Consider the following 10,331-nt stretch of genomic DNA (forward strand, 5'->3'; position numbering starts at 1 on the left):
GACTGGCTAGACCGAACTACGTATTTTGGTCTGAAGCTAACTTAACTTTCAAACCTAAAAAAAAAAAAAAAATCCCAAGAATGCAAGAATTGTATTCATTCGGCTACGTGTTCTCATGAATTGAGCCTCGTTGTTGGTAATAGAACTCAGTGCACTGCGTGTTATGCTGCCTTCCATTCTTGATTAGCGTAGGATCATCGAAATTTTAATAATATATTTTAAATGTTTTAACACTCTGTTTTGGACGCGAGACAGCATCGTCGGGGCCACAGATTACTACACGTGGACAACTACGAGAAGAACGCAGCTACCGTACGTCGCATGGAATCACATTAAGATAAATACTCGAAATCAAATAAATAAGTCAAAGAATGAATTCGTTTTCGACCTTTCTTTCAGCCTCTCAACTCATTCGCTCGCATCAGATCTACTCTTTTCTCTAGCGACCGACCAGTTGCAAGTTGGAGTAGAGCCAGAAGGACAAAAAAACAAAAATAATAAGAAAGAGGGACGGAGAGACGGAGAGACGAGTGACGCCCACCTTGTTTTTTCTCTGCAAGCGATCGCCTTTTACCAATCAACCAACCTCGATCCTCTCAGATGGCAATCATGCATTTCCTTGTTCGAAGGCTGCGCTAGCTAATCCACCTCTCCTCGCTCACGGCTTAATTTCCAGGTACGTATTTGGAAAAAGTTAATTGGAGAAAAGCACTTTTGAATACCTTCTTCTTTTGTCCTTTTTCCCTTGTTGATCTCCTTTTTTTTTTATTTGCCCTAATTCTGTTTCCCGTATTAATATTCCCTCGATCACTTTCCATCATCAAATTGATTTATTTTTCTTGCAATTCGATTCACTACTTGTTCAGGGCGTAATTCTAAGATCTGGATTTCTATTTGTTTGTTTGTTGTTTAATTTGGTTTCCTATCCAGGCGAAGAAGAGCAGGAGGAGAAGCAGACGGAGAATCTCTTGGACGAGAAAAGGCGTTCATTTCATCCGTCAGTGCCGACGGTTGGAATTTAGGTCAACGCAGCGGGTGCGCTGTCATCGAGATAGCAAGGGAAGGAGGGGAAAGCTACAAAAGGCCGACCACGTGATTAGGATTGCATCGAAGGAATCCGCAATAATAATATCTCAATAATGGGATCCTTCAAGGGTCACGTGCTTCCTGGCAGCCTCTTCCTGGTGGTGGGCCTCTGGCACGTCTGGAGCTCCGTGGTGCGTTACGTGTCGCAGCCGGTGGACTCGTTCCGGGTGCGCGCCTGGAGCCCGATGGGCCACGGGAAGGCCCGCCACCTAGAGCTCTACTTCATCGCCGGCGGAGCCTTCCTCGACATGTGCGTCGAGCTTCTCTACTCCACCCATCTCCGCTGGTTCGTTGGTCCGGAACGCATCCTCAACCCGAGCCACATGAACGACTTTGAGCACGGCGGCATGCTCCTCATGTTCTTCCTCTACGGCGCTATCTCACTTCTCTCCGAGAAGAAAATGTCAGTTTCCTCGTGTTTCTTGGAACTCTAATCTATTTTTTATATATATAATTAAACTCTGACTTAGAATGGCAAGTCTCGATTACTTTTTAGGTTCAATTTGGATTGGCATTTAGAATTCATCAATAGTTGGGTTATTTTGATAACGCCTTTTTGACCAGGAAGAGATGAGATGTAAGACATGCTCTCGATACAGTTTAGTCCAACATTTTCAACGATATCTCTTCAAACATGCCTTTTGTCAACCAAAAGTTATGACTCAAATTTTCTAATATTTTCATGCAATTTCTTCTCTATCTATTGTTTGTTCTAGTGAGTAAAATAGTCTAGAGCTTATAAACAACTCTGTTAGGCATAGTAGCTACATTAGGACCATGTGTAGTAGCTACGAATACAGTTGCTGGGAGCAATGGACAAATGAATACAAATATCTTATTCAAACTCATCTTTGCTCCCTTCTCTACCCATGTCAATACAACATTATTATAGATATGAAAACATGTATTGATAGACTGGCTCTTTATGGAAGAAGAAGAAGAAGAAATGGAGAGCAGGAGGAAGAAAAAAATACTTGGATCTGGAAATCCCCTTCTAAGGTTCATCGGTGCCTTGCATTGCATGGAAAAGGAGTGGACTAACCTAGCAGGCTAGCAACTAGACTAACATTATAGTAAACTCACGTAGCATAGGGAGGTTGGCATTACGAACAACATCACTCGGGGAAATGACATTGTGGGCAACAACACAAGAGGGAGGGTGATGGGGCTAACATTATCCATTGGGGCAGGGTGGTTTAGTAGGTGATAAAGGGCAACCGATGCATGAAGCTTCTGCCAGTGCGGGTTTGGGAGAGATGGACCACATTAGATTAATTGTACGCAGTCTTACCTTACATATTTGCAAGAGACTATTCCGTGTAAATTAGGTGATATAACATATAAATCTTATCTATATTTATTAAGACATTTAACTTAATCTATATAAATAGATTCATTATCCCATTATTAATTTATTTAGTCAAAAAATATTAAATAGAATTATTTAATAAATTAATTTTTGTATATCATTGTTGTGTCTCTATGTTTGTGCCATGTCTTGAATTTTTACACCCTTCTTTGAGGTGTTGGTTCCCATTTGTTTTTAAAAAAACAAGTCTACATTTGAATAACGTCGATACAAGGGTTATTTCCAATGTGAACCCCATGTGATTATTCTTTGTTTTCACTTTTGCTTTTTTATCACATTGCCTGCTTATGGTCAATAAACTTAGGCTTTACTCACTGGTTATTGCATTACTTGTGATTTCAATTATTTCTCTTTGTGATTTTTTTTGGATTATCACTCTACCCACTAGATTTATCATTTTAAACACATCACCTTTGATTTGCATTGAGTCAATACTAAATATATATTCAAGAACACAAATGAAAAGCAATGAATGTGAGATACCAATTTTTTTTATCACAAGTGAGTGTGTTATGGTGTTGGTAAAAATGATAGTCGCCAACAACAACAATCAAGCCTTATCCCACTAGGTGGGGTCGGCTATATGAATTCTTTTACGCCATTGAGCTCTATCATCATCTATACTTAAATAAATTTTATCTTTTTTTATTATTGCTAACCAAGTCGTTTTTGGTCTTCTTTGTTTGATATGTGTGTTTATCATAGTTTCACATCGCCTAACTGGAGCACTTATTGGTTATTTAAGTACATGTACGTACCATCTTAAACGAGTCTATCGGAGTTTTCCCTCAATAGATGTAACTCCGACTTTCTCTCTAATGCTCTCATTTCTTATTTTATTCATCCTCGTATGCCCACACATCCACCTTAACATCCTCATCTCTGCAACTCTCATCTTCTACTCATGTGCTTGAGTTATAGTCCAACATTCAATTCCATATAACATAACAGGTCTAACTACGATTTTATATAACTTTCCTTTAAGTTTTAAAGGTAAAATTGTAATTGATATGGAACTAATTAAACATATGTTCAAAATGCAATAAATCCATTGAGATAGCATTCATTTGGGACATGTGAGTAGTGTCTCTAATTTAGATAATTCACCATTATCACAACTGTAGTTTTGGAGTTCATTTTATATGTCCCAATGGAATGTACAAAATATCTCCTTAAGCAAAACCATTAGTCAATGTAGGATTGAGATTCATTTTCCATTTCTAAACTGATGTTGTACATGGAAAAATCAATCAGTTTTCACTATGTACAGCATTGTAATTCTATTGGTATTCCACACTGATCGACAAAATGATACTATGCTGCATATTTTTTTAAGCAGGGCATTTCGATATAATTGGAGATGCAATTCCTTGTTGAATCACCTAAATTTTCTTGACTAAATTAGTTTTATGCAGTTTTGTTCTTGTCTCCTTAACAATGTTTTCTTTAAGAACATTAGTTTTGTTCTTTTGGTTCTAAGAAGATATTGTTTACTAAGTAGATGATGTTCTCAGTAACCTAGAGAAATATAAAATAACTACAGATGTTCAGTTAGAACAATTTAACATGCTGAGAACTGTTTTTTCTTGCTATATCATGCAAGTATTTGCACTCCTCCATTCTAATATTTTTAACCTGTGTCATTAGGTTCTGCAATAAATTCATCTATTTAGTTGACTATCATTTCATTCGCTTATATTATCTTTGTGATACACCTATGGTTTTGAGGGTTTGAATTACAAGTAGAATGTTTGCCAACTGATAAATATTTGGTTATTTTGGCTAAGATTGCTACTATGTTCCAACTTCAGGTTGCCACATTTACCAGAGGGTGCGTTGTGCTTGTTAGGTGCCACTGCCTTTAGCTCAGAGTACGTGCTGTTCTACTTCCACTCAACCACACATATGGGGTTGGAGGGCTACTACCACCTCCTCCTAGTCATCCTAATTATTATCTCCATTGCCTCTGGAATTGCTTGTGCGCTCTACCCCACCAGTTTTGCAATGGACTTAGCAAATGCAATCTCAATCACTCTCCAGGGCTTGTGGTTCTACCAGACTGCATTTGTTCTTTATGGTCCAATGATACCGAAGGGCTGTCACCTTGAAGAAAATGACATAGTGTGCCACTCTCATGAAAGCGAGATCCGAGGAGAATTGCTTGCAAATTTCCAATTCTTTATGCTTGTTTTCCTTGTGTTCATCTTTGTTCTTGGAGCATATGTAGTGGCTGCATCAAAGTATGGGAACCAGGATCCTAGGACAATGCAAACTGGTGGGGAGACTGAAAACCTTGCCTGGAATTCAAGTGGTCAACCACGCATTGGATCTTCCCTAGTCGAGGTTGTTGCCAACTGACAGAAATTTACAAATTACTGTTTTGACGTAGCACATAGATCATCATATGAAGCATTATAAAGATAGCTCCTTAGAACATTAATCAGTGGGAATCAAGATGAAGTCTTGAACTTGTTCGTATCTGTGCTGTTACTTTCACAGCTAGTATGGAGCAGCAAATGTCTTTATTTGTTTCAGGCCTGTTCTTTTTCTTCTTTCTTTGAACTCGTTCATGAATTCCGATTTAATTAAACAGTGGTCAATTCCTTTCGGACGCAGTTGTACTTGTAGTCGCTGCAACATTTTTTGCCAGTAATTTTTTATTGGGGTTAAAAAAGGGAAAAGAGTTTGTAATTTATCCTTCAATAATTGCGATTTGTCTTGTTTTGTTGATTTATTTCTATCAAATGTATGCTTTCCTAGAAACACTTTGAAGAAAGGATATTTGTCCGCGGGTTAGCATCGCAGAGCACAGAAAATAAAGTTGAATTTTATTGAAGTTAACGTGTTGATGTAAGTATAATTGTCTGCGGATTAGAATCGCAGAGAACTGAAAATAAAGTTGAATATTATCAAAGTTAATGCAATTATGTTTCAAGTGGTCATGAAGTCTAAGTATGTTTTCTTGATGTAGTCGGTAAAACGTTTAAGTTTGACCTTTTTTTTTTTTTACGTATTTGTCTTGTTAGTCTAGAAATTTGATAAATAACTGTGAGAGTAATGATAAATCAACAGATATTGAAAAGTTAGAGAAGTTCAAGTTAGTGGCCCTTGACAGAAAACTAACATTATGTTAGTAGTGTTAGTGCTATTGTACTCTAGTTGATCATGCTTAAGGTGTTTTAATGTGTTGGGAAAAAAGTTCCAAGTTAGATTTGCTTGTGTGCATGAACTTGTGTTAAGACTAGGTAAAGTGCAAACGGAGCTCAGAACTTAGCAAAATCAAATTGTTGTCGTCTTGATGGCTTGAAGGTCTGTTGGTGAATATGGGGCATCTAAGAGATTGTAGTTGGAGCCTTGGAGGAGCATTAAGTTGAAAACTTCGACGGAGTCAAAAGAGATGGACTATATTAGTAAACGGGTGAAGGATTACATGTGCAACATTCTTACAAGTGGTATCAAAGTAAGTGGTATCAAAGTAAGACCATTCTTCAAGGACTAACCACGGAGGCAACACAAGGCTAGAGGGAACGAAATCAAGATGGATTTTGGAGATGGGCTTGATTATGATCAACGAGTTCCACCATCCTTTAAGAGTATGCAACTTTGCTTATTGAAAGGCAAGGATAGAGTTCTTCATACAAACCGACTTTGAAAATTGGTTTGTCATGATAAAAGACTTGAAGCTCTGACTGGCACAAAGGCAAGGATCCTTAAGAAGAAGAAGAAGTAGACAGGACAAATTCGAAGATACAAGGCAAACAAGAAGCTAATCAATAGTCTGATTAGTATTTTTCTTAATGATGTCTGATTGAAACTAAGTAGATACAAGGATGCATAAGACTTGTGGGAGAAGGTTGTCAACCTTCATGAAAGTCCCTCATTGGTTCAAGAAGAGGAAGTGCCAAAGGGGATTTGTCTCATGATTTTAGATCATGGAATTTCAGAGGAAAAGGGGTTCTAAACCTCCAAGGTAGCGTTGAGGAGCATCCACCTCATTGAGTCATGAGCAGGAAAAGTATAGGATCGATGGAGAGGCTAGAAAAGGGGGGTGAATAGCCTCATTGCATATGTTGTGGTTTTTACAAAAAAGAGTTATGCAATGGAAAAATAAAACAAACCCAAACACAATGAAAGCTCAAACATAAATCAATTTATGTGGGTTGAAACCCTTGGTTCCTATTGCATGGCCTAAGAACTATAAGGAGAATCACTCCCATAATCACCACTAATTTCCCTTTCTTGGATACTCTCTGGTGACGGAGAACCTCTCACAAGTTCTTGTTCTTACAAGAAACGCAAAATACAAAAGAATGTATTGAATATAAGAAATGGACAATAAATAATTACAAGTTTGCTTCTTGTTTGATTTTCTTTGCTCAAGATTGGCTCTGGAATATATCAACATTCACCTAAGACCGTCCAAGAATGATGCTTCAAAAGCCTCCACGAAACCAACTTTTATAAACCTCATTATGAGTCTTAAAAGTGTTGCTTAGTTAACTGATCAATCAAATGTATAGAGTTGACAGCTCCATTTCAGAAAATTTTCAAAAGACAAGTTTTCATAGAAGATTTGAAAGAGATTTCAAAAACTTGTTTAAAAGATAGTTGAATTTTGAAAGAGTTTGAGGTTTAGACAAGTTTTTAAATTAGACAAATTTTGAAAAAACAACCATGTTTGAATGTTTTTGAACACATTGAATTTTAAAGGAATTCCAAAAAATACACAATGAACTTATATTGAACACGGATTCTTGGAGTTAATACTTGCAATAATTTTGATAAAGGGATACCAGCTCAAGCATTAATTCTAGAGTCCAAGCATGAAAAGAAAAATTATTAATTTTAGAAAATAATTCATCTATTATGCTTAAAAGAAATGTCTAACCTTTAACTACTAGCTGACTACCAAAAGATTATAGTTTTCACTTGGTTAATCAAGTTAAGTAAAATGTCCAGCTAATTATTTACTACGAAGGATTACTTAATTTGATCAATTTGAGTTGATATTTTTAGCACGGACTTATAATGATGCACTGATATAAGCATCTAAAATTCAAGCTTAGTCCTAAAATTCTGGCTTGGTCCTAAGCATCTCACACTATTCTACATGTTTCAATACGTAAGCAAGGTAATCCAAATGTGCTTGTGAGATGTTGGCTGCCTAAACTATAGGTGCATGCTTTTTAGGGGAAAACCTAGGCTAAGTCCATTCATAAGTGAAAACATAAATTTGAAAACATAGATTTTGAAAAGATAGGCTTTGAAGAATATAGTTTTGAAAAACATAGGTTTGAAAAAATACCTAAGTTTGAAAAACATGTAAGCTTTGAAAAACATAAGTTTTGAAAACAACCTATTCTACTCAATATATTCCTATTTGTCTTTTAAGTGTGCTAGACTTAGTTTTAAGTAAGGGTTTAGTGAAAATGCCTACTATGTTTGATTTGGACTTAATATAGTCAAGTACAATGTCACCCCTAGCTACATGATCCCTTACAAAGTGATGTTTCACTTCTATATGTTTGGTCATTGAGTGGTTAATAAGATTTTTTAATTAGATAATTCAACTGATGTTATCAATTAAAACTTTGATATTTTCGTAGTCTAATTGGTAATCTTTTAGTGTATGCATTATTCAAAATAGTTGAGTTACACATTCCCTCATTGTTATATACTATGCTTCAATAGTGGATAAGGCAATACATTGTTGCTTCCTACTGCATCAACTAACTAAATATTAACATAAAAGTTGGCAACTGTCACTTATACTTTTTCTATCTAGTTTGTACCTAACATAGTCTGAGTCAAAGTATTCTATTAAGTCAAAAGAGTTTGTCCTAGGGTACCAAAGTCCTACATTTCGTATGGCCTTAATATATCTAAGTATTTTTTTTTTTACAATTATTAAGTGTGATTCTTTTGCACATGTTTGGTACCTTGCACACATACAAATAAAATATTAAGTTGATTTGTAATTAAGAATAAAAAGCTACCTATAGTAGTCCTATAATATTTTAGTTTCAACTAGTTTTCCTTCTAGTTCATTATCAATTTTGACATTTGTTGTCATTGGTGTATTAATTTCTTTAGAGTTTTTCATTCCAAATTATTTAATTAACTCTTTTGCATATTTGTTTTGAAAGATGTAATTGTTGGATATGCCCGATGTGGGTGTGTGCTCGAACACGTTTTGTAAACATGCGCAGTGAAAAATAAAATATTAATAATTTCTAATTATTACATCACACGCATACAAAGATACAATATACCAAACATGATCACATAATTAAAATTTTATGGAAAGTAAATTTACGCTAAGTATACCTTATGGATGACCTGTAACAAGAAGGTCATCAACCGTAGCGACGTTGTCAAACCTCGCCTCTATTCGTATCCACATCGAGCTCCTCAAGACAACTCCTTGAGTACAAGGCTCTCCTTCGGAAATTACTAGCCATGAACAAAGAAGAGGGATCAAGAGGAAGAAGAAGAGAAGCACACAAGGGAGAGTTTTTCTCCCTTGTGGTGGTCACAGTAACAAGAGGGAGCACCCTCTTGTTAGCGACGGGAGAGAGAGGAGAGGGAGAGGAGGATTGGGTTTTCAAAAATCCAATCAACCAAATAATGAAACTTGTGTCTAATTCTCTCCCAATTACATATATATATAATCCTCTTTAATGAGTTGGATTAGAAAGCCCAAATTCAACCCATTATCCCTTAACCAAAAATTAGTCCATTAATCTCTTAGTTTGGTTCACAACTAAATCAAGTTGGTTTATGACTAATTCATAATTAAATCAAATATGGGTCAACTCTACCATAAGAGATGTCATCCATCCGCGCTCCCATCATGACAAATATTTTCATATTTGTCTTATGTATGATCCAACCAAACATTTATCTCTTGATCTAAGAATCCTATTCTTTAATTTATTTTACATCTTTTAGAGACTCGTTAATGCATACGCCCCAATAGGTTCTCAATTTATCTTGGCCATCCATAATTAACTACTTAATTATAGAACGATCATGAGTGACACCAAATAGTACATCATAGTCCCCAACTAGCTGAAAAATCATAATTGATCTTAAAACTAATTCTAAACCCTTCAGCAACTACAGTGAGTCGTACCTTATTCATTTCATTCATCTTATACCCACTTGGTTCAGGACATGGTCTATGTGTCTGTCCCCACTAGACTGACTATGTCACACCTAGCCCAAGTAATACTTCCTCATTCTACGGATTCAAATTACTCGTGCATATGTACAAGAGTCTCGTACTCTTAACATGTGATGCTTTGGTCAAAGACTTTGAGTAATAATCCTAACGAGTGGTCATAGGGTATACGTCTTCTCACAAGGAGCCGTGAATCCTCTGTGGGCTATCCAAACATCTTCGGGCATTTTAACTTATACCCAATTATCCTGGGTCCACACCTCAATGAGTTGCTTGCTTAAGATGTCAAATTATAAGTCTCCATGACCAAGATGACTTGTATACCTCAAGTCGAAGGAAACTTGCACTCGAGTGTAGTAAGATCTTCACAGACATATCCATATATATAGATAATCATATGAAGTCTTACAGCGAATCACTCCAATGAACTAGTTACCATAACTAGCATAGCATCCACGTTTAACTCTCGACATCCCAATGTCTCCAGCCAATGAGAAAATAGCTACTTGGAGAATCAAGGAGTATAACCTATGCTAGTCTTATAGAATTTATGATGTCTGAATGCATCAATTCGATATCTAGAAAAATTTTAATACGTTCATAATTGCACATATAGAGATAATCACTAGTTGTGATCCAGTCATAATTTTTCTCATGCTATGAATTGTATTATAGATATTCAGTAAATGAATT

The 10,331-nt window shown here is 36.2% G+C and overlaps 1 protein-coding gene across 1 annotated transcript; it reads left to right on the forward strand.

The window, feature by feature from the left end:
- The first annotated feature begins 372 nt into the window (after positions 1-372).
- On the forward strand, positions 373-5,189 carry LOC122042363 (transmembrane protein 45B-like). Its single transcript, XM_042602426.1, has 3 exons — positions 373-676; positions 931-1,489; positions 4,267-5,189. Exons 2-3 carry the CDS (start codon positions 1,140-1,142, stop codon positions 4,811-4,813), a joined length of 897 nt encoding a protein of 298 aa, XP_042458360.1. The 5' UTR covers positions 373-676; positions 931-1,139; the 3' UTR covers positions 4,814-5,189.
- Positions 5,190-10,331: the final 5,142 nt, after the last annotated feature.

Source organism: Zingiber officinale, chromosome 2A (assembly GCF_018446385.1).
Source record: "Zingiber officinale cultivar Zhangliang chromosome 2A, Zo_v1.1, whole genome shotgun sequence".
Classification (NCBI taxonomy): Eukaryota; Viridiplantae; Streptophyta; class Magnoliopsida; order Zingiberales; family Zingiberaceae; genus Zingiber; species Zingiber officinale.